Below are 26434 nucleotides of genomic sequence, written 5' to 3'. Positions count from 1 at the left end.
CATTGAACATGTCTGGGATATTAACATTTGACTGCATCGGGATACCCGAATTTATTAAATTTAGCAGCGTTAGAATGTGCGTTTATACGAAATTGGCGGACCATTCCTCAATCGGCGATATTACGGTGTATTAATATACCGTACCGACTGAATGCAATGATTCAGAATAGAGGCGGCAAGTTACTAAAGTTACTAGACAGACACGGACTTACGTAACATAGGGAATGAAGTTTGGAGTTATTACATACTGCGGAAGTGACGAGCCGCGGGGTTTCATTTCATTATGAAATTAAACATTGACAACAGCTGGGTATCATTTTATAGAAAAAAGTAGACATACAGGTATACAAACAGACAAACGTACGGACAGACAGACTTGTGTATGCAGAAGAAGCATAAATCCGATCGTATAACCTCCACCCATGTGGTTATGCTTTAGGTGACGTAAATGCTGGTGTTTGATGAATGACAAAACAATTTTTTTTTCTTTTAAAAAATAAATTATTTTGTTTTCGAAAAACTTATTTTTTGAAAAATATTTATGCTGCTTTTTTCTAAATTTGATAATTTCTCCATGCCAAATTGCCAACAAAATTTTTTTTTTAGTCATTATTATCATTTATTGATATTTCAGGAACAAAAACGTGTTCCTTTAATTCTCTTCAAAAGTTTAATGATTCGGTTCCGAAAAATGGCTTGATCGATTTTAATTTTTTTTTGTTCGAGTTGCATTAGTTACATAAAAACATAAAAGAAAGATCATATGTTTGTGTACTTTAACCCGATATAAATCACAAGACTCAACAATAAAAATTAACAATTCTTACTATTAAATCCATCGTACTGGCCTGTGAAATAAGGATCACAGAATATTTGGGACATGATCGTTAATTTTGTTGGATAGGATTAAAGATTGATATAAAAATCTCAAAACACTAGCACATCACTAGAATGCAAATAATGGTGTACTAAGAATTGTTATTTACAAAAAAAGGAAACATTTGTGAAACGTAATTCTTAAATCCAGGAGAAACATTACCAAGTCCGAAGGAAAAAACAGCCCACGGAACTGAAGCGTTTCGCGCATGCGGTCGGTGCGCTAACTGAAGTACGACTACTTATTCTATATTTACGAATCAGTACAATATTCGCGATGCAGAATTTCAGAGAGAGAGAGAGAGAGAGAGAGAGAGAGAGAGAGACTGGAAGTGACGTAGATGGCTCATGCTGGAACCTAAATTTTTCTAAATTTCGGGATCTTAACTTATATGAGGATTTTAGGATTATAACTTGGTCAGTTGTGTGCTGAAATCTGTTTTTGTTGAAATGTTGAATTAAAGAAATAATTCGAATTTAATACACTTTATGCAATTCATGGTTTTGTATATTGTTATGTATCACAATGGTAAATTGATTGCATTTATTAATTTTAAGAATGATTTCAACGTAAGATTCGATTTATAAAATTTAACTCCATCATCACACAAAATTCAGTATGAACAAGTTGTGTTCTTTTGAATTTTTTAATCTTAGCTTATACTAATACTGTGAGAAGTAGAAATTGAGTATAGAACGCTCGCAAATAAATCATTACACACGACTGAACAATATTCCATAGTTGATTTGCAAGATTCAGTTATTAAAACTAATTAAAAATTCACCACGGCTAATAGAAATTGTCTGTACTTTTCTAAACAATAAAGATTGTTCATCGCTCGTAGGATTTTTTAATCAACTCTTCAAAATTTATTGCTGAATATATTATTTATTATTTTGAGCATACATATTATTTTTTTATGACTATTACATAAAACTAAAATTAGTAAATAGAAAAAAATTTCTACATTGTTAAATCAGATAAAGCCATAAAAAATAAAGTTTTCCAAGCTATCGAGTGCTACTACGGCAGTGAAAGTCAAAGCAAAACTGTGAAAAACGTGATCAATAGTTTCCCTATAGAGAAAAAAATGCTGACGTATACGAAATGCCATTGCAAAACGCATACCTAACTTGCGCCCGAAACTGCTAAAAAATAAAAGAATAAGCGTGTGTGTGTATGTGTGTGTGTGTGCGTGTACATGTATGTGTATAGAAGCAAAACTCAAGATCATCGCTCAAGCTCGTACATTCACATTCTCAATTTCCATCGTAGTAATAAAAAGAACGAGAGAAGTACCAACTCACGCACGGACATCCGCATAGAAGCTTTTACCTGGAGGGTGAAAACTTTGGCAAAGGCAACTGGCCACGTGCAACGCTAACTCGTTGCGCCGTATACACGTGTGTGCGCGAGTCGTTTGTAAAGAGGATTCGGCCTTGTGACAGTGTGAGAAGAGTAGGAGTCGAAAACAAGTGGAGAAATTCAAGAGCAAAAACTAACGATCGAGCGAGAGTGTTGGGGATAAACAAGCGCTGCTAGACAGGAGCGAACTTTGGCTCTCTCGCGCAAGTTTCAGCAACGAGAATACGTACGTGACCGACGCGAAAACTTCTTTCTCTCTTTTTTTCTTCTTTGCACATATACGCACGATTGATTTTCATCGAACAGAATAAAAAGCTTTACAACGGAGACTTGAGTCGAATCGTCAGAATGGTTCGTTTAGCCACAGGCTATAATGCCAAGTTGCCGAGTGGAACGACCAAAACCATATACGCACGCAGTAGAGCAGCAGAAGTGCAGGTTGCTCGAAACGGCAGTCGATAATAGCTCAATCTTTCCTACATCAGAGTTATAATGTTGATCGCACGTAAAGAGTAGTAATTGCGGTGGCTTTGATTGCAAAGTGCATTATTGAACGGCTTCTCGTGGCGTAAACTCGTCCGCGAAGCCGCGACTATGGACTTGGCAAGTAATTTGCCAGGTTCTCAATAAATTATGAGTTTGTGATAAACTGAACGCACGCGCCAGCTGTGTGAATTGAACAGCGAGCAGTCTACTGGCAAAGAGAGAAAATCAACTTTTTCCTCTACCCTTCGTGCGAGCTATTTACATTTTTATGTGCCAATCCTTAATGATTAAAAGTTGCGGCGAAAAAAAGACATACAGAATGAACTGCAGGGAGAGGAAGGTGGCTAACTTTTGGGGCTGACGAGAAAAATTTTACTTATAAACTTTTTAATGAGCATTTGTGGGCGCGCTGTCCATCGGAAAAAGGGCCGACGGAAAAATAACTTGCTGCTTGTCGGCAAAGTATATTATAAAATTAATTACGCTGTGCGTACCCCAACAAACACACGCGCGTACATACGCTCGCGGTGCCATTATGTTCGAATTATATTTGATTGAAATGGATACCTCCATTCGATGTACATTTTCATTTTGCAGCACTGTAATGTAGGTAGTAATTTTGGTAGGTTTACAGGGCAATGGTGTTTTTGACGAAAAGCAAAATGAAAGAAGTTTTCATTAATTTTGCTGGATCTTATTGTTCTTTGGAATTCTTCCTTTGCAATAATTCAGACTCTTGAAAGTCTTGGTTATATATTGTAAAAGTAGCATTGTATCTCATAAAATGTTTAATCGTTTTTGCTACCGCGAGAGTATGTTATAATGATTAGATCTGTGACTACGAAACCTTCATGTTTTGCTTAGATAAGCAACCTCAGTAAAAAAATAACCAGGGAACTTGATTACTTGAAAGCAACGTTATCAAAATGGTTCTTATTTTAAATATTAAAAAACTTTTGCTTTTTATATTTTCATAGTCACTTATAGTTATAAATGATAAACAAATATGAATAATTATTATTTATAATATTATACATATTTACAAAGATCAGTCTTTTAGAATCAAATACTGCGCGACACAAGTAATAAGATCTATTCCTTTTAAAATTACTTTTGCAACAGTCACTGCACTTTTTAAAATAAATTAACTTGATCTTACAACTTTATTTAGTATTAACGGTATTGAACAAAGTAGGACCTCATTAAAAATAACATCGAATCAATATAGATTACTTTAATCTTTTATTTCATAAAATGCCATCTTGTATATTCAATTAAAATATTGAAATATTTAAACTTCGATAACGATAAATTACTCGCTTAAGAAAAACGAAGAGGTTGTTCGATTACCCATTGCACGATTGATTTGAAAAGCAAAAATAGTCTGGAATATGGCCATGTGTTGTACTTGCGGTGAAAGTCCATTGTGTGTAGGAGTAAAATTTTTGCAGACGATGCTTGTCGCATGATTGAAGCGAAGTAGTAGAACGATAGTGCGAGTATTGATATAAGACTATTGATACGTCGTGATACTGATAGTTACGTCATCATAATCTTTTCCTTTTGTCCGCGCCTATGTATGAGAATTACAACGAACGAATACATACGTAAGTGTGATCGTGCTCGCACTTAACTCGGAGAAATATGAAGGGACTGGCACAAAAACAATTACCGGAATCTTCTCTCCCCCTTTCTTGCGTGTTTGTGCTCGAGTCTTCCCGCTCTCCGATGGCTCGTCATATCTAAGCTATCGCTTATTGCCCACATAAATTCTACGATCATTCGAATGCTCGCCCAACCCCAAGGAAGACCCTCGCGCTGGTGGGTCTATGTGTACGCACGCGCGTCTATGCTACGTCTACCGGTTAATCCGAATAAAGCTTTTTCCTTCCCCCTTCTTTCAGATTCTAGGTGCTTCAACTGCTTCGATGAAATATTACGCGAGCAAATCATAAGGTGAACTTGTTGAATTAATAAGACGATTGTTTTATCCTGCATCTCTTTACGGATGCAGTGCGAGAAGACTACTGCAACGAAAGCTATTTCCATCACGAAGACCAAAACAGTTTCCACGAGAAAACCACGTTAGGCCACTTCTCATGTATGCACAGGCAGTAAACGATAATGTTTTTAAAGTACAAGGGGAACCCAAACAAACAGACTAAACGTCATCGGTAAATAACAGTCAGCTGGAAACTATGGAATGCAACTGATGAACAGAATGGATACAATGCTGAATCTCATTAACGCGCTCATAAATAAAATTAACATAGTTGCTTACAGCGCAAATGGATTACGTCGAACAAGCCTTTAACTAACTAAAAACCTTTCTAATAAACAATAATATTTGTAGAATATTAATATCGGAAACCCATTTCAGACATAATAAACATTTTTTGAAAATACCGCAATATTCGGTACATAATATTATCACCATGACAATAAATTATACGGTGGAACAGTAATTATTATTAAAAATCACGTAAACCGACTTTTGCAAACATGATTACCTATAAATTACTAATATTACAGTTGAAGATAAAAAAAGATCCATTTATGCTCTCAGGCAGACATTCTATCGCTAAAGGATAATACAAAAAAATATTTTAATAATTTGGGGCATCGATTTCTTATAGAAGATAACTATAGGTAACGCAGAACCTCCGTGATGAAGATCAAGGTCAATAACTTTAAATCCAAAAGGAGTTAATCTATATTTATTGTAAGTAATGTAAATTTAAGTAAGAAAATTTAATTCCAATATCTACGTGTGAGCTGGCTCTCCGATTCAAATAACTTACCTGACTTATTTGTCTTTGTGTTTAATTTGGTAGGAAAAAATGAGATGAAGTGAATGATCGCAAGAACGAGGAGGCGAAATGTAGGACCGTAAATTAACTTTCCAAACCTTTTGTCTACAAAAGCTAAATACGTAGGAGGCGATACTCGAATATATATAAAAAAATCATAAGAAACAATTAATCACTAATCAGCGCGTTGGATGAGCATAATAAAAGAGAAATGCGGGTTAAATGACCATTCCATATATTAATCTTACCGCGACACTTGGCACCTGCACGACGCCGCGTGCATACAGTGTACGAGAAAGAAAGTGCCTCCTGGAATAGCGCCGCGCCAACGTCCTGGTTCCGAGTGCAGCCCGTACAACGTTGCCCCAAAGTCGCTATTGGCCGGTCTGTTGTCGATCGAGCAAGAATGCTCCAAGTCTAGGGCACCTCAGAGGGTGCCGCGCACTCTTCAGCTAGGTCAGAGGAATGTCGCAGCCCTTGTTCTTACGCAGCAGGGTCACCAAAACGCACTCGCGAGATGCAAGGCATGCGTCTATATCAATATTCGTCAGAATACCACAACAGCGTATAGCTGTTCACCAACGCGTACAACCCTAAATAGGCCAGAAAGCAAAAAATGAGACAAAGACGAGAGTGAGAGATACTCATACCTTGCACTTTGCTAACTGAACTTGAATTCAAAACTGACCGGCTTTTTATTCCGCTCCGGCGACTAAAGTACCGCCCTCTTCCTCTCTCTATCTCTCTTTCCATCTGACTGCGTCGCGACACGTGCTGGGGTTTTCCCAAAAATATCTAGGCCTACTAGCCTTGATAATGCAACGCAAACACGGTTTCGCTCACAGAGTGCACACGCCGCGAACACTTTGCAGTCCATCGACAGATATGATAGACAAATCGTCAAAACCATGCATATCGAAGTACATTCTAGTTTCGTTATCGAACTTGAAGGTTTGAAAACGGGGAATTAGGGCACTCCGGCAATAATTTTGTTCCGAGCAGGACAGCAGGCCAAATATCACCAGTGGCGCAATCCAAATACGTTAACGCCTCATGGTCTGAGGAATGAGAGGGAAACGGAAAAAAAAAGACCAGAAAGGGAAAATTTTAAGATCGATTCGCTTAGTGTGCCCGGGCAGAATGCTTTCACCTAAGCAAGTTCACGCTAGCCATTAAACTTTCACGAGCTTTTATACCCCTTACAGTTGTCTGCAGCAACTTATAATCGTTTGTAGCTTCGAGTCATTCAGATCAAATATGTACTTCGTGTATATCTTAATTTATTTATTTATTTCCAGAATCATGTACATATGTGTGTGTGTGTGTGTGTGTGTGTGTGTGTGTGTGTGTGTGTGTGTGTGTGTGTGTGTGTGTATGGGTGTATTATAAATGTGACATTACAAAATTGTAATAAAGTATGTAAAGGATGTAGCATCCTGTACACTAATCTGGATTATAATTATAACAAACTTAAAAACTGAAATAGCATTTTGTAAATAAATTGCACTATTGTTTATGAATAGTACTCTTTCTTCACTAGAATCTGATGAGATATTGTTTAGCTGTACTGTAGTACTCCATTTACGCTTTACTATTTCTTGCGTATGAGATCCTTTCTGTTGTACCGAGTCATGCCGGGCATGCGAGACCAACGGCACATGTTACCCTGTAATGCGGGAACATAGTTTGATGTTGGTGCATAGAGTTACATTTATATTCTGAAATAAAAACTATTTCGTTCAAAACTATTAAATCTTTATTCTTTAGTTATGATTTTTGACGAGAACAGGCGATAATTCTCTCTCTTGTGCCTCTCTTCCTCTCCCTTCTGCTCTTCGGCAAGGCTTAGTAGCCGGTGTTGGACGCATTTTAAGAATGCGTCTAAATGGGTTTGTTTGTTTTGACTGCCAATAATTGCCGATAAGCGACCGAGTAGACTCGAAGATGTCAGGCAATGAAGGAGAAAAGAGAGAGAGAGAGAGAGAGAGAGAGAGAGAGATTGCGAGCGAGAACGCGTAATGCAGATCTAGGTAAGCATGCGACGCACGGCTGATTATGAGCTATGTCAAGCATCGCCTAAGAAAAAAAGTTGGTTAAATAGGGATGTAAGATAGTGCGAGCCGGTGATCAGACACAGGTCACGGATTTACTTTACGAGTACTCGCAGGGCCTATTTTCTGAGTAAGTCGTTTATTACGATTGATACGGTGACGCGTATGCATATGCTTGGCGAATGATACACTTATTTTACGTGAAGATGACGAGAGGGAAACGGCCAGGCAAATTCTTCTGAAGGTGCAGCCAATACCCTGCTAAGTGCCTGCTCCCCACATTATCACAACAGAGAGCCACGAGGTCCCTTGCAACGTTACTTCACCTGTGGCCATCTTTCACCAACAAAAACAGCAATCAAGGTCAGATAGAACGCTCTCTCTTGCGAATATTCTATTTCTAGCTTTATGACAGACTTGCCACTGCACTAGATTAAAGTAGCAAGGCGTTCATTTGCGGGCTACTTTGTGTTTTTTTGTTAGATCAGCGGCTTACCGGTTGAATTTAGACAAAGGTAATGAATTCTTAAGGCGTTTACTGGTCGGATAGTTCGCACCTATTTGTTTAAGTAGTTGGTTTGCGGTAGTTAATGCAAAATATTTATATTAATTGAATAAATTTCTTTGTGGTACGTAGTTTCCGTTTAGTTTGTATATATACATATTTAGTTAGTAAGCTATAAATATACGAGTGTTAGTTTCCTTTATTTGTTAGAATAAGATTCAGAATTTGGTATACATTTTTTCTTTCTTTCGATTGCTAAGAGCAGAAGCGCCTCTCTTATCCCCTTTTAGTAAATATTGGTGACAAATCTGCACTCTTATCACAATTTTAAGAAATAAACTAAGTTGTAAAAAATGTTTTTCATTGTAAACTCTGTCGACATACGGTAGAGCTTTGATGTTGTTTCCTATACAGCTGATATCACCATAGATCATCCAAAGACAGTTTGAATGCTGCATTGGTTTCCCAAGGGCTCATTATGCTTTTGGTATTTTCGGCTGTATGCTGTATTTTGTTGCTATTTATTAGGTCGAACATAGTTTTAATTAGTTTATATTTACAAATATTTGTTTTAGGAGTAGATTCTAGTTCAGTTAGAGTAAATTTTATAAATTATATAAAATGTTTAATTACTTGGGTTTTTTTTGTCTTCATAAAGTTTTATATTCAAAAACTTTGTTTATAGTGAGCTTACCTATTTGTTCACCAATTTTATAATTTCGTTTAGTTCTTTCATTGGTTTTATTTGCATTTTTTGAGATTATATGTTGTTAATCTTTTATGAGATCTTATGTGTTGTTGATTACATAGCTCTTGTGAACATATATAGCTCTTAACATCAGATAGTTCATTTAGGAATTGAGCGTCCTCCTAGACTTCCAAGATAGGATACACAGTTACATAGAAAATTTTTTTCATTTCTTGTTTTAATTGATTATAGTTGAATTAATACTCCATAGTTAACTTCAAAACTAAGGGTTAGCTTTTGTTCATTTTTTAATTTGAATTTTTTGATGTTTTTATTTTCTATTACGTTGAACTGATTTTTATTTTTATTTTCTATTACGAACTGTTATTTTATTACGTTGAGCTGATTTGGTAGATTATTTAAGAGTGATATGTTTCTAATGCAACTTTTTTTAATACTTATTTGTTTAATTCTTTAAGATAGTTGCAAGTTATTGTATCTCGTTTACTTAAATTTGTTTTTACATATTTATGATAAATCAGCATAACAATATAATAATGAATTCAAAAAGAAGGTTTGATCAATATCAAATGGATTTTTTTCTATTATAAATTGATTTCTGTTCATTCTTTTGAGTAAGTTTGTTTATAAGTTTTGAAGATTTTTTATTTTACTAGAATGTGCTGCACTCCACACTTTTATTCCATATGTGGCGACTTTATAGAATAACGCATAGTATATCATTCACAATGTCTCGGTATTCATTATTTTTTATAGTTTATAGAAGATAAAAGTTAAGTATTCTGTTTTCTTATATAGAATGAGTAGATGCTGATTTCATCTCATATTGCTATCTATAGTAACTTCAAAATATTTTATATTATTAACTCTACTTATTTATTTATTTTATATTAATATATTTAAGTTTTTTTGTGTATTATTGTAGTTCTTATAGCATTCTATATAGGCTGTTTTTTCTATATTGAATGATAGTCTGTTGAATGCAAGCCAATAACCTACGACGTTTAATTGGTTGTCCATTTTCTCTTCGATTTCTTACCATGTCTTACTTGTTACTATACTGGCTGTATCATCTACGTAAGACAGTATTATTTTATCTAGTAATGCTGTAAGTAGGTCGTTAATGTATAATACGAAGAACAGCGATCCAAGTATAGTATCTTGCGGTACTCTCGTATCCACTATTTCTCTATGACTATACGTGTGTGATTAACTCTTTGTTTTCGATTTGTTAAGTAACTCTTGATTAGATTATATATGCTGCCTCTAATTCCATAATTGTATAACTTGTTCAGCAAAATATTGAGATCACTGTATCAAAAACTTTAGCCAGATCTAAAAAAGTAATTGCAATACTATTGCTCAAATCGAGCTGCTGATAGATTATATTCGTAATGTAATTTAGAGCTTATTTAGGCTAATGTTTTTCATGAATCTTAATTGATTTTTGATAATAGTTTGTAATTATCGATAAATTTTATGATTCTTACGTGTATTATTTTTTCGAAAATTTTCGCTAAATTAGATATCAATGAAATGAGTCTATAATTTGTTGTTATGTGTCTGTCATTCAACTTTACTTATTTTATGTATTTGTTTTAATAGTTTAATAAAAATTGAGTTGCATTTTAATGTGTATGTATCATCCTCGCTGGTTATTTCCACTCCTTCTTATCCCGAACAATTCCTTAATAATTATACACTATTATGAGATACATACAGAAAAATACTAAACGAAAACTTAGCATGTAAAATAGCGCTTAAAACTTATCTAGATACAGAATCTGCATTACAAAGTTTTAATAAAAATATTTTTAAAGCGATCAAATTGCAACTCCTAAATATTGGACCAACTCAATGTCTAAAATATTTATTTCAAAAACGATTTTAGTAAAAAATTAAAAGAAAAAAGACAATTAAGAAAAATATGGTAACAAAGTAGATCAGAATCTAATGAAAAAGATTATAATCGATCAGTTAAAGAACTAAAAAAAAACAATTTTCTACGAAGACAAAAATGCGGAAATAAAATTTTATTTAGAAAATTTAGCTGCCTTAAAAATTACAGATATTCTGGATGCAACAAAATAAATAAATTGCCCCTAAAGGTTTTCTTCTCTCATACCAAAATGCGGTATGAGATGGGTAAGAACAGACATAGAAAAAGCTACTACTTTTGCCATAATCATTTAGAAAATGTATTTAAACCCTCACCACGTAGTATAAGACAAAAAGAAAACTTCATGTTGCTTAACAATGCACGAGCAAGTAACTGCAATAATTATATAATGAATAATGTAAAAGTAAAAGAAATAAATCATATGATAGCATATCTTAAAAGCAAAAAGAATCCGGAATATGATGACATCAATAGAAAACTGATCAAATAACTACCTCTTATAGAAAAAAGAACATTATAATTAATGCAATAATCCGATTATCATACTTTTCCGTTGAATAGAAAATAGCAACAATATTAAAGATTTATCAGTATACTTCCTATTTTATCAAACGTACGTGAAAAAATAATAATTAAGAGATTAAATAAAACTTAAACAGAACAAAATATAATACCTAAGCACTAATTTGGATTTCGTAAAAAATATGTGACAATAGAAGAAATTAATAGAGTAATCACTAAAACTAGAAAAACTTTTGAAAAAATGAATATTGTACTTCAGTATTTCTTGTTATGTAATAGCGTAGGTCTTCAATGCCCACAATTCGCTACTATTACCAAATTATTTAAGGGGAAGGCAAGGGAGGCGGTGTGTCGCTCCTAACAAAGCAGGAAAGAGAAGGTGTAGACTCAACGATTTTCACACACACAGCTTCATTAATTGACCGTTTATTATAACTGCACTACCTTGAGTGCCGACGAAAATACAAAGTTACTTATTACTAATAATATACAAGACTTACACTAAACAAGATGGCCGGAACGTTAGCGCCATGTCACCTCATTAACCGTCTCAAACTAAAATTACATAATAAGAAGACGTTGCGCCGGCTCGTGAAAGCCTGACGCCGCACACAAGCCGCAAAATAATGCCGAGGAAACAGAGAGAGAAAAGAGAGGAGAGAAAACTAAACCTGACCAATAAATGTGATGGCTGCTTGGCAGGTGGGCTGCAGGTGAGTTGGCTGGCGTAAGATGCAGCCCAGTTTCGATGCTGTCACGGCTCTCACACCCTCTCGGATTCGTGGCAAGAATAATGGCAACTCCTCCTAGTGCGGCCGATCTCTGTCGCGTGCGTTGATCTAGTCGCGAGTGCGTGCGAGTCGGCTTCTCACGCCTTCCCCACCATTGTCCTCCTAATCGGCGGCACGCGGCACTGCCCGGCGCGACAAGTGTCGCGCGCCAAGCCTCACCGAACTATGATGACCAGCCTACACCGTCACAGTTGTAACTCAAGTCTTTGATAAAGTTCGGCATAAAGGCCTACTATCAAACTTAGTAAAATCTTAGCTTAAAATCTTTACTTACTTTTAGCTTTATATCTAAGCTAGAGGATTTTTTAATTAAAAATCAATCATTAAATCACTTAATTATATCCAATAGAAGCCGGTATCCCTCATTGTAGTATTCTCGGTCCTTGATTATATTTAATATACACCTATGATTTGATACCTAACCATAGAAGGTATAAGTATCGTCATTTATGCAGATGATACAGCAATATTAATATTACACCCTAATGCAACACACGCGGAAATAACTTTACTCTGGTTCGAAAAAACGAAGACGATTGATTAAATAATACAGGTAACTTATACCTTAGAAAAAGAATTTGCCCTCCAATTCACATGAAAAATCAACCAATACACATAAAAGACAAAGAAGACAAATACCTACGGATGTACTTGGATTGTATTGGTGAGACAATATTTGGACGAAGCAAAAGTAATTCAACCTACAGTTAACAAAAACTTTACTAGTCGATATGCAAAAAAATATTTCAATTAATAATAAATTATTAATATATAAATATAATTAAACCAATTTGGACTTATGAAATCCAATTAATGAGCACGGCAATAAAATTAAACATAGATATTATTGAAAGATTTCAAAGTATAGCCCTAAGATCCATCGTTAACGCACCGTGATTCGATATGAATGAGATAATTATAAAGGCATCAAGATATTAATAGTGAATAAAGTAATATAAACTGCATGCAGAAAGTACAGAAGTAGAATATCTGTACATCCAAATGGTTTGGCGACAAGTTTTCTCCATATAACACGTAGGTTTCAAGATTCAAAAAATAAGAAACACCATTTGTACAAACTTAATGCTTGAATTGTTATCTTTTTATTTATAAATATAATATAAATACGTAACTATAATATTAAGAATCACGAAGAAGTATTTGCATGTATAATTTTATCAATAATTGTATCTTATAAAATTTACTAATTGTTGTCGTTTTTGTAGGTAGTTTGTAAATTAAAATGGTTGTTAAAAACCTCTTTACGACTACATTTCGTCAATTATTTATGAGTCAATTCATTTTAAGGAGAGCTATTTAAAGGATGAGTTAAATAGCTAATAAATCATTTTATAACGTAATTAATAAAATTAATAAAACAATCTCCTCTTTTTTCAAAAAGAAAAAACGGAAAAAAGACAACTCAAAAATGCCGCAAAGAACGAAAAACTAAAGGTAATGCTTGGATATTCAATTTGAATTTCCATTAAGAAAGCTCGGCAGCGACCTCGACGGCAACGAACAATGACCTTATTCGAACTCCACGTGAAACTTGGTCTTACAGTTCGTCTTTGAAAGAGGCGGCGGAAGTAACTCGAGCGTGAAAAAAAGTTGTTTCGCACGCTTAGTCATCGTAGGCAATCAATTAAAATTCTTCTCTCCGCCCGAGATTCCTCAAGCCCAGCGTTGCTACTGCAGCAGCGCGCAAATTAATGACGCGAGTCTTCTTGATAAATATCACGACGTTTCGCTATGGGGATGGGCTAAGCCTCAAAGCCGCGCAGAGATAACGTTAGGAGCGCGAGTCGTACATTGTTCCGGGAGTTTAAACAGATTACGGACGAGCCCGCGACAGCGCCGTTACAGTTTGAACGTAAATCGCCGTGCGCTTGCCAACATGCTGCTCCTCGTCGCCGCTATCGTTGCACGTTTCTGCTACATTTATGTTTTGCTTATTTTTGTTCATTCATTCAACCGTTCATTTCTTAATTGCTTGAAAATAGACTTTAGAGACTAACTCTGGCAGCATTTCTAAGCAAAGAGCGTTAATGTGGTTATCGTACACTGTGCCCTGCGCACGGACTTTCTCTAGTTTTTACGTATGCATATATGTTTTTATTGAGTTGACGACCAATTGACGAGCTTTTCAGAGATACAACGCCGGAACTACGCCGCTATCACATCGACATGGATCAAATTTATATGGAAATTGCCAACGTTGCATATATTTTTTTTTTCTAAGCAATCATCTCTGACGACGAAATGAAAGCTTGCAAACATTCTTTCGAACATATTTACGATATTCGTACAAAATAAAGCCTCAATACGTATTTCCCATGGAATATTCCGTGTGGCGCGCAGTTTACGTACCTTCGCACAACATTGATACATATCAGGCAAGTGCTCGGGCAAGTAATAGTATAAGCTTCCGCTTGATATAAGCACTAGACACTGACAATAGTAACAAAGCAAGCTCTCGCATCCTCTCGTCTTCATCTGCTTAATAAGCCATCCGTCAAGTCAACGTAGTTCGCAAAGCATTTGCCCACAACCCCAGACAGCTGCTCTACACAGCGTCGCGTAAAGTAACCGTTGTGCGCGCATCTGTCAATCGACTATCTATTGTAATAAAAAAAGGAAAAAATACACGCTACCGGATGAAAGTGTTGGACGCGAAAGGCACGCGCCGCAAATTACACAGTGTACATACAATAGCTTATACGTCGATAAGATTAGCATCGATTTATCACATGCTACAGCAGCGGCTGATCTCGAATTACGGTTACATCGGCGCTTAATAAAATGCGGCAGCTGCGTGCGTATGTACGTGTGTGCGCGCGCGCAAGCTCGACAATTAGTGACACAGGCGTCTCGTCACGTCGACTAACGTCGTGTGTGAGTGTGTATGTGATCGATTAATTTGTTGCGAGAATAGGTTATCACGCGTGGGCTATTTCTCGATTTTGTTGTGGCTAAGTGGCCTTTAAATAAATTTCGATTGGCTGCTTAATGTTTGATTGCACCGCTCTGTGATAATGGTGGTGGTTTGGATTTGAATGAATAAGTTCGGGATATAAACTTATTGACTTTCGTAAATGCGATGCAGTGACGACGCTTTAGATTTTAATTCAGCTGATTAGGCAAATTCTCGTTAGTCTTGTCTGGAATGATGATAATTTTTAAAATATTGACGCAGATTCCATACTAAAGCTTGTTGTTCTTGATATTCTTCTTGTTGTTCTTTTCTTGTTATTCTCCTGGGAAATCGTTAATATTGTGTTTTGAATTGTCGACAAAAATAGCCGTGCCTTTGTCATTCCAACATTCGATATTTCATTTTATTTGAATATCGAAATATCTGTGATTCTTCAATCAAACATGTGGAACTGTAATAAAGTTCCATTAATTTCAATCCCTGTACGAGGAAATTGCGTGAAAATTAAAAACAGAAAAATCCCGTGAATAGCAGCAAAGCAATATGATTGAAATTGCTACAAACTTTTCATTCGTTCGATTCAATATTCGCGCCGACATCCAATCAAACAACAAGCACATGGAATCTCATCGCTATCTGAATAACAAGTTTAATCCATGCCAGCAAAGTTTTACAATCTCCAATAATTTTTCAATCGAAGATTCAACGCTAACATTCCATTGAAAAAACAAATATCGAAATCCTTATCTACATACGCCAAAAAGATGAAGCAATAAGAAGAGAAATAAAAGATGAATGAAAGAAAACAATAGATATTTGAAGGAGCACACGCAAGAAAGAAAGGAAGGAGAAGGAAAGAAAGAGAGCCTGGAGCGAACAAAGCCACGCGGTAAAACCGTCGAGTATGCGCCACGTCGCTCAGACTAGCAACAGCATAGACACACACATGGATTGGTAGATGTGCGCGCAGGCGGAATAAGTCACTGCGGAGGATCGGAAGCTCGGGAAACTAGCCGGAGGCAGTGGGCTCGTTACTTTTCTGTTTACCTTGGCCGCTTTGTCGATAACGAGATGAAGTCAAGAGGATGGCTGTGCCATAGCCAAGAAGGACTATACTATAGCACAAAGCTCAGACTGACAGATATACATACGTGTACACACACGCGCGTGCACGTGCGAGAGAGATTTTTCAGCTTTCCAAGCCGATAACTAAGAATATACATTTATACCCTTTCTTTTGCTTCATTTTTGCTCTATCTTTTGTTAGACTTTGTGGCATTCGCCAGCTTGACTTATGTGTGAAAAGCTTTGGATGATGTATTCAATGAGATTGCATTCCTCTCTTGGCTTGTTTTTTTTTCAATCTTTGCTGACCTATTTACGCGTGCGCGCCACTTAATCTTTGATGCGTTTACGCTTTCAGATTGTTTTAAACCTTTGCTTTGTTATATGTTTTTATTAACTTCAGTGATGCTGGTGGTATAAAATCTTTTACATTCGATGCTATTACATAGACTTTTAACCGAAATCAGATTTTTTATATGTAAAACAAAGAAATTTAAAAGAGAATATAGTTATAGTTGAAAGAAAATATTATTTTTAGGCAGAGAAACAGAGTTTTTATACTACAGCAAAAATAATCGAAATTGTAATATGTGCGTGCGTGCGTGTGTGTGTGTGTGTGTGTGTGTGTGTGTGTGTGTGTGTGTGTGTGTGTGTGTGTATCTGTTCGACTATCATTTCAACAATAAAGTGAAATTACATGCGTAAGACATTTTACAGTTATTGTCTTTAGCTACAGTGGCCTCGAGGTTAGTATCAAGAAAGATGTTCACTCAAAGTAAGGGCATTATAACTATATAATTATAAGAAACCATTTAAAAAATCGAAGCATCCCACCGCAGAACATAACACTAGAGCACAAACTTTCAAAATTTCAGTTTAAAAAAAAGATTCTCATCTCTAACAATGAAAAAAGAAAGAAATACAACCATTTAACTGTCAGAGGCAACTCGAATTGCCAAGATACTTGTTTCCACAGTAGAACATTCTTCGTAAGAAAAAATCGAAAGAAAACGAAGAATTTACGTGATGTATAGAATTATCAGGGATTAGGTTAACATATACGCGCGCACTGGTCTGCTGAGTAAGTGCCTGATGTGGCAAGATGAGCGATGCTCGCCCCACGCTATCTTGCGCATCGTGATGGATCGCGCCAATATGCGTTCGCGGTCGTGCATCAAATTCTCAGCTGAGCCAGCTTATACCAACGGGATAATTCAGTGTCGAGTCCTACTTGCTCTTTCTCTCTCTCTCTCTCTCTCTCTCTCTCTCTCTCTCTCTCTCTCTCTCTATCGCTAAATATTTCGCACATACCTCTGAACATACAATGATTCGGTGCAATTATATCGATTTAAATCCGCGAATACATGCAAATTGCACATTTCTTCCTTTTAATATCCTTTCTTACAGTCACGTCAATTCTATAGTTTTATTTAAAAGTGATTCCGAGTATGGTTAATCTTTGATATTAAAAACACGGAAAAGTTTTTTGTTATGAGATGCGCAGAGAGTAGAAGTGCTGATTAATTGTATATAACACTTGAAAGATCGGTCTGTATTGGTTATTTGCTAAATATTTTTGAAATAAGCTAACTGTCAAATACACGCACGAAAATATTCGTAATTTCAATCGCAGAAATATTTATCATACTCAAAACATTTGAAATAGGAAAGATCGTGGATAGTATTTACATATTAACGACATTTAATTATTCGTAATCTATCACAGTAAATTCCAATATTATCGGCAGTAACAAGAATGATTATTGAATTTTGAATAAAATATTGTGAATGCCAAACAGTTCGCTTCCTCGCTAACACTTGGATGCAATTTTACTATTTGCTGAATTCCATTTTTTCGCACTTTTCTGAATTGACTATCGACACTACACTGCCACTGCAGTGCACTTTTCGCAATTGTCTCGAAAGAATTCAAAGTATGTGAGAGAAATGTCTGTCAGCCAATCTACTCATACTACTGAATTTTTCAACAGCCTTCCACTGCTAGAAAGTTCGACAATCTATGAGCTAGTCCGCCCATATTCGTTGTCCATTCATTGATCAGATGATCTATCGTCGAAACGGTCGTTCATTGAGAGAAGACGCCAAAAAAATGAGATGGTACTAACCGAAATGTGAGTGTAGTAAGCGGTCGGTAGCTCTTATGGCTACTTGGATCATTCATGGGGGTGCCCCAGAAGTCATCCTTCAACAGTGAGCTCCAAGGATTCTGCGCGAGCACATCTTTATTCCTCACAATAGCGGGTATATCGTCGTGAACAAAATCCCCGCCCAAGGCGTTAAGATAAGCGCCAAGCGCGACAAGTCCAACCGCTGGGTAGACACACCAATTTGGCGGTGGATTATTATGATGATGATGTTCGTCGGTCGAGCAAGCCTTGGTAGGCCGCTGTTGCAGAAAATTACAGCAACGTTGTCGCTTCATGGCGATGACGATGACGATGGTGATGACGATAATGACGAAAATGGCACGTGCCACATGCCGAACGCGCACACCCGCATCGCATTGATCCAGCACTCGCACCGAGGGCGTCGCGCCAGTTACTGAGCTTCAGCAGCGAGGCGCCTCCAGTTCTATATGTACCGCGCCGCGCCCGCGCAACACTCCTATACCGTCATCCCTACCATCACCACTGCTGCTAGCGCTGCAGCTGCTCTGCTTCTGCTTTGTGTTGCAATTGTAGAAGAACGTTTGACCGCGTACACTCGCGGTGTGTGTTGCGGTGCTTTGACGCGCTTGGACGGCAATTCTTTCCATCAACCAACCCCCTCTCCCCTCGCTTTTTTAAACCGTTATTTTTCATTCGGTGTCTTCCACGAGTTGTACTATTTTGATCATTCGCGCGTTTTTTCGCCGAGTGCTTCTTGTGCATATGATTATAAGTGGCGATGCGGTGATCATGAAGATTTGTTTTATTGGAAAACTGAGAGAGTTGTACTGCGACAACTAGGCTCGAAAGTTTAACATTAATCTTTCTTAATTGTATAAATGATAAAAACAAGTACTTACAAAGAAAGGTGTTTTTTCCAAACAATTAAGTATAAAATCAGTAGTATAGTCAACGTTTGATCAGCTGACGACTATAAGTAAACACAATAGCCAATTCCAAAACAGTTAGGCATAAACTGCTTTGCAACCGGTTGGCAATAAATATTAAGCATTTATCATTATTTCTATAAACATCGACAGTACAAATTGAATTGATGAGCCAAATACGTACTATACACGTTTATTAATATTTGCAAAGATTGAACAGCCGATTTATTTAGGCTTATGAAAATAAGCACAAGCAACTGAAACAGGAAAAAAGACGTAGAGAGAAAATTGTGATCTCCGTATAGGAATGAACGGTCGTTACGGAAACCAAAATATTCAGAGAGACTGGTAACAACAACAACCAACCAACCAACCAACCGACGTCCGAGTGAAGCCATGCGAATAGCGTAGCCTCGAGACGCGGCGTTTACCAATTCCCAGCGAAGCAATTTGCCACAACGGAGGCGTGAAAGCCTCCGATTATAATCGATACAGACAAAGCGGTCGGCCCGAACTCTGACATCGCGTGGGTACGTAGATAGGCGTTTGTATGTTTGATGTGTGTATGTGTGAATGTATGTATGTATGTATGTATGTATGTATGTATATATGTATGTAGGTATGTGGAAGACTCGTGGATTTTTAATTTGTACCGATGGATTTCCAACTTTTGGCCTTAGCGGCACAATATTCGACGCATACGTTCAATCGAACGTGTAGCCTGCTTTGGTCGATGTGCAACGTTCCACCCGCTTGCTCGCGCGTCCAAAGCACCAGCTCATCCGTCCATGAAATCTCGAAAGCACGAGCAGATCGCGTAATTGCTGAGCTTGTGCAAATGTTGTTATCGTCTGCATGTAACGCGTTCACTCTTCTCATTATTTTTTCCATTCTCATTCACGGTATACGGATCCTTTCTGGTGATTGAATCGAGTCATTCGCTTATTTGTAGCCACTCACTCTCAGCCAATTCGATTGATTGGATACCATTCTCAAAGCTTTAAAAATAAGACACTATGCTACCTAAGAAGAGTGTGCTCTGGAATTCGAGATTATGACGATCGCTAATGGCTAAATAAAACACTTTTTTTGTTATACAACGAAGATTTTCATCTCGAATTGAATGCTAATAATCGAGAATATCTCATATTTCTTTTAGAAAATGCGGATAATGCGATAAGAGAAAACTCAGATTCTCTTTGCAACTTTTTAGTCAAGAAAAATGGTAGCTATATAATTACATCCCTTATTTATTAGAATCAATCACTGATAAAATATTCCAGTAGTTATTGATCGCAATAGGATTATCAATCTCTTTTGTTGTAACAACTCCTATATTTTACGTTAGCCATCATAACACTTTTAAAATCATCATGAAATCAAAAGGAATACGTAAAGAAGAATTCGATTCAGACGAAAAATTATTAATCCATGAATGTTCCATTAGTAAAATTCATTCTGGAATTTCTATGTAACAGATTAAGCATGAATCAAAAACCAACGAAACTAAATTATTAGTTCAGTTTTATGCGGGGAGGAGACATCAAAGTGCTAAAAGCTTAGCTTGCACTACGAGTATTGTTTTTCGCTAACTTTCTCAGAACGCCCTCAAATCTCCGTTTCAATCGCTCACTCATAGAGCATAGCCCACTGTTGATTCTTCAGTTTGCCGAGTGAACATTCGCAAAAGGCGCGGCATCAGTTTGATGCAATATAGAGTTTGGCTGCGCGATCATTTAAAAAGGTTATTTGCCAAGTCGTGATGGAATTAAGTCGCAAAAAAAAGGTACAGTTGTCGATCGTTAATAAGAAGCCAACAGAGGTAGAAAGCTGCAAGGAAAAAAAAACTTTTCCAATTTCGCTCTCTCTCCTGGAGGCCGTATATTTATGTGCAGCTCTTCCTTTTTTTCTTTGCTCTTTCTTGTTTCTCTTGTCCATAAGCCCGGCGAGCAACGCGCAAGTGGATGTAAGTTAACGCGACTCAGTAAATTTTGTTCGTGGAGACGCCTAGTTAGTAAACTTGCTGTCGCGCGCGCGCTCAACTTCGGATTTACGATTTTTTCACGCGACAAGTCGGAGTCAAGTTATGCCAGCATAAAGAGAGGAAAGGGAGGAAAGGCAGCAGTAGAGGGAGAGAGAGAGAGAGAGTGAGAGAGAGAGAGACTGAGAGAGGAGGGGGGTGCTGTGTAGTAATGAAATCGCTCGCTCAGAAAACGATTCTCGCTTTCGCCTTGGCAAATTTACGAGCGCGCGAATAACTGCGATAAAGAGTTTTCTTTTGGCTTCTTTCAGAATGTTTTGTTCGTTTTCTCCTCTCAAGCCTGCTTTGAGTTGAAGACATTGCCGTGCAAATTTTCTGTTTAAAGAGATTCGCTCGCCAAAAAGTTTACCGTGCTTACAAATAATAGCCGTTTGTTCGCCAGAATGAATGCAGATTTTATGCGCTGAAAGTTTTGTTACCAATTCCAAAACAGTTCTTCGACTTATTTATATTATTTATGAGCGATAAATACAATTTTTCGTTAAGGGATTTGCCTGTTGAATGAAAAATTCCCTTGTCATAACAAGATTCTCCTTTTTTCAATAATTCAATGGACAATGCAACGAATGATTAATGGCAAAAACCAAAGAACTTTTAATTTAAAAATTTTAATGCAATATACCGGGACATAGCGGTGAACAGCCGTATTGTCGTTTCATCATAGACGAAAAGTGCTGTGGGCCACTTAATAGCGAATAATTACGATGCCTTAGCTGGCAGTCGAGGGGAAAATGATGTCTAAGTAGACCACAGCCGTGGCAGCTTGAAAATTGAATACAAAAGCGCGTAGAGCGTGCTGCGCGACGACGACGACGCTTACAGGGGCTAAAATCTTGGCGTGGTAAAGGCGAGGAAGGTAGCAGGAAATTGAAGGTGGCGCGCGCGAGCACGAATCGAAAGAGGAATTATCTGCGTGCGCTAGCATCTGATAAAGCGGTAAGTGCGGCGTTAAGGCGGAACATAACCGGCGGCTGCTTGACAGCCTTAGAGATAACATTCACGAGCGCGCGGCGAGCCGCCCTTACGGTTTTATCGTTAAAAGCGTCGGGGGAAATTTCGCACTTTGCGCACGCGCGCCAGCCCTCATTCTTGTCTTCCTCTTTTCGTTACGCCGACAAAGAAAATAGCAATATGCATCTCTTTGCTCGCTTCTTGCCACAGATAACAAGTATCCATAGATGCTCGCTTTCAATTGACATGCGGAGGCCACTTAGCGCAAAAATGCTCACGATACCGTATCTCGATATTCCTCTTGGCTTATCGCCGTTGCAAGTAGTCTGCGTAAATATACGGTACATGGTTCGATATTCGAGGAATGCTGCTCTCTGAGAAAGCGAGTGAACCAAGTTCTGCCTTGAATATTTTTGTCGAGGAATTTTTAAAGAGGATGTTGCCGTGGAATTGGTTTGAGCTTGCTGATTCTCTTTTTTTCTCTCACAGTTACGAGCAAGTCTTGCGGTTCGATGCAAAAGTATGCCGAGAGCATTGAATATTTTTCATTTGTGAATGCTGAGTAACTTGCCGCTATTGGATCAAAGAATGCTAGTAAAATTTTCTTATTTACTAGATTGATTTTATCAATTATAGACAGCAAATTTTTGTCTAGTTTAAAAACATCTAAGCTTTTTAAAATCTTTCGATGCGTAATGAAAATATCTGAGTCTCATGCAAAACCTAGAGCTGATATGAATTGCTGCAAGCTATTTGGGTATCGGCAGTTCCTTTCTCATGTATTAATTTTGAACTACGAAACTTTCTGAGCTTTTCGATTTTTGAAGCTGTCGGTACAACTCTAGGTATCGAACTTACTCAAGTAAAAAGTTATATACGAGTCAACAATCTATACTTTAAATTGAATAATATTTACATCTAAATTTGAAAGCTAGCCTATAGGTAAATAATTAAAACTTCACACACACATTGTTTGGATAACGTTTCGTTGGATTGTTTATTATTCCAGAGTAAAAGGATACAAAAATACAGATCTATGGGTGTGTGTGAATGTATGTGTATGTGTGTGTGTATGCATAAATCGAGTTGACATTATAAGTAGTAAATACATGAAAATGCCTGTAAAAAGGTATTTTCGAAGATATTAAATTATCATAATTATAAAGAGCACTTCTTTCTTGTTCTTTTTATTTTAATGACTTTATATAATAACAATTGTCCAAGCAGAATAACTCAGTCAAACTGAAAATCAATAGAGTAAACAGATAAACAGATGAAGGCTTTCAATTCTCTTTCTCTCTCATCAAACAACAAAACTAAATATCTCAAATCACAAGGACTTTACACAATACAATTAAGCCGAGAATATAAAAATGTCTCGATCAAGAAAAATACAAGTCAATAGTTGTAATATAAAGATCATTATCAAATCAAATTATTGCTAAAAGTTACAAACTAATATTCTTTTCGACATAAAACACAATTGAGACTCTTGTATTGCTTACTTAGCAATTGAGTATCTTCGTGTTGATTAAAATAATTTCAAATATCAATCTTTCGTAATTATTAGATTCACTATCTAAAATCGTTATATTTTCCCAGTTGAATGTATGTAACGAATAATTTTATAAATGTAAGGGTATAGGTAATGATTTTTCTAAAGGAGTCTTTTTAATGTTCTTCAATACGTTTTGTTTGACCAATGTAAGTAGCTGTACAGCTGTTACAATTAAATTTCTAATTATTACAGTTTCATTCCGTTTTTCCTTATGATTTAGTAATTGCCAGTTGAAAAAACGCTTTAATAAAATTCACTCCAATTCAAAAATTCCATTTATTGAAATAGTAAATACTATTACATTTTTATTTAAGAAAATGATTTTTCAATTTGATGGCGTCATATATCAACAAATCTTTGGCACGCTGATGGGTTTCCCTATATCTGCATTATTCGCTGACTTAGCCATTGATGATTTGGAGACAGATCACATGCAAATTTTGAAACATCAACATAATTGTACTCTTTTGTTTTATTTCAGACATGTTGACGACACAATTTTATGTATTGACACAAATTATTTACAGTTGGTATGAGATACCTTTCATAGTTATAGTAGTCATCGAAAATTCACACATGACATACAATCTTATAATAGCATTGTTGTTATTAAATAGCCAACAATTGCTAATTTCTTGTATGTTTCTCTGATTATTTAAAAAAATGTGTGTGTGAAATTTTTATTATTTACTTATGGGTTAGCTCTTAAATTGAGATGCAGATATTATTTAATTTAATATCGACAGAAGTGAAACTAATTTTGAAGAATTTATACTTTAATGTACAAAATTCATAAAACGTTAACTATATGTTAGCATGATTAGAGGTCCGAGTTTGAACTTCTACAAAAGCTCTGAAATCTGGAAAACTTAAGTCCATTTAGGCTTGACTGAGCTTGATCTATCGACGTATAACTCAAGCAACACGAGTCTTCTGAGCTTTCGCATAAGACTAGTTGTATAGTATCTTCTTATTGTTAGTTTCAATCATTAATTGACAAATATATCTATCAGTATCTAGTGAACAGAAAATAAAGCGAAATAATTCATACAAGCTCTATTATACAACGTTCAATAAAATATGATGTAGAATTAACTCAACAGAATATATCCTTAAATTGACATAATTAAAGTATAAAAGAGAAATTTTTAATGTGAATAACTACAACGCCATTCACAAAATATATCTCAAACGCAAAATTATTCAGGCGTGCAATTTACTCAAAAGCGAGGATAAATCGAATGTATTGTGCTTGCCACTGGATACAGTTTACTAAAAGGTCGGCGATAATTAAGGCTATGCGCATAAATACGTAATATTCTACATAATTGATATGAAACTCTAGTGTACGAATCAAGCTATATTCCATACACATAATGTACATTGAAATTTTGAAAGATTTAACGTGCTGTATATCGTTAATTATACACTGTTATTATCTGTATGCATAACAAATGTCCTGATGCATTTCAAAATTGACAAGAATGGAGTGAGATTGGCCGCTCTTTCAAATTATACTTATTGAATTACGAAATGTTCAGCCATGGATGTGATTGGCTGTATTACAATATCTTTGTCTATTTCAGCGGCATGAAAATACATTCAAATGATTTCTATATCATATGCACGAATGCCAATTACATGATTATTTGGATGGTTGTATGCTTCAGTTATTTGGATAACGTATGCTATATGCTTAATCTGTTACTGTAGAATTGCAATTAAATTAACTATAATCTATGCATTCATCGTCTAGTCAGAAGCTGAAACAGTATTAAAAAGCAAATATTCATTATTCATAATTTATATATTTATCAAGCTTGCGGCTTAATTTTAAAGAATCAATTGATATTACAACAAACACATTTATCTGCAGAGCCAATGAGTAAGTTTATTAAAAAATAATGCAGGCATAGCATTTCCCAAACACGGAAAAAGCTCTTTCAAAGGAACAAATTCATCGAATATATACTGATATCAACTACTATTCATCTAGACAATTAGATAAGCAAAATCAAGCTATGAACGAGAAACACACGCAGCAACAGCAAGCTTTTCCATTCCAGGCAAAACGAAATCATCTGCTTTTCAATTTCCGTCCCTCGTTTCTTTCTGACCGTAAAGATAATCAGAGCATATTGGCATAAAAATCAAGAGGCGCGGAAAACGAATCAGTGCATGTTAATTTCTCTTTGCGCGCGCGTCCCGCGTGGAAAACAAACACGCTGCTGAGGCAGAGAGTGAGCCTAGGCTATATGTACGCATGAGAGAGTGAGAGAGAAGCAAAAAGCAATATATTTCTCGGCCCGTCACTTACAGGGAGGTGCGCGGCGCGCGCGTACGTTACGATTGCAGCCAGCGCTTTTATAGAGCAGTTTTTACGACGAGGCCGTGCAGCCAACTGCCGAGGCGCTTACTTCTCTTCCCTTTTTTGCTCTTACAGAGCCAAGTCTTTTCTGCCTCATATACCCCAGCTTACACACATGCACGCGCGCGTAGCTTCTCTTACCGATATAATCGCGATAAATCACGTTTAATTAGAAGTGTTTTGCAGTTGTTGCACTGATTGATACGCGATACATCCGCGAGCGAACGATAGCTTTACGATGTGTCCAAGGATTTGTTACTTGGCGTTTGGCTGTTAACGTGGAACGACTGTTTTGACGGGGCCGTTACGTGCACTGCCAACAAGTAAAATGAAATTGGACATTCGTTCGCTCGCTCGACACGCTTTCGCACGAGAGAGGATTAAAGAGCGAAGGGCGTTGTAAATAATATTGTCGAATGTTGCCTGCCTTCTATGCGCGTTAGCT

The 26434-nt window shown here is 36.6% G+C and overlaps 1 protein-coding gene across 3 annotated transcripts in view; it reads right to left on the bottom strand.

Annotated features, from left to right (window-relative positions):
* LOC131671787 (protein O-mannosyl-transferase TMTC1-like) overlaps nucleotides 1–18562 on the bottom strand; it is a 91749-nt gene extending 73187 nt beyond the window's left edge. For all 3 annotated transcript variants that reach the window (XR_009302572.1, XM_058948510.1, XM_058948511.1), the window contains exon 1: nucleotides 18143–18562. Coding sequence is in view for 2 of the 3 variants with exons in the window: in XM_058948510.1 (XP_058804493.1) it covers nucleotides 18143–18459 (317 nt within the window). In the remaining variant the exon portion in view is untranslated. The remainder of the gene's footprint in view (nucleotides 1–18142) is intronic.
* Between the last annotated feature and the right edge of the window lie 7872 nt (nucleotides 18563–26434).

The sequence above is a fragment of the Phymastichus coffea genome, unplaced genomic scaffold, assembly GCF_024137745.1.
Source record: "Phymastichus coffea isolate CEN01 unplaced genomic scaffold, Cenicafe_Pcof_1.1 PCOF00135, whole genome shotgun sequence".
NCBI classification, from domain to species: domain Eukaryota; kingdom Metazoa; phylum Arthropoda; class Insecta; order Hymenoptera; family Eulophidae; genus Phymastichus; species Phymastichus coffea.
Note: the sequence above shows the minus strand (reverse complement) of the source record. Positions and strands in the feature narration are given on the sequence as shown.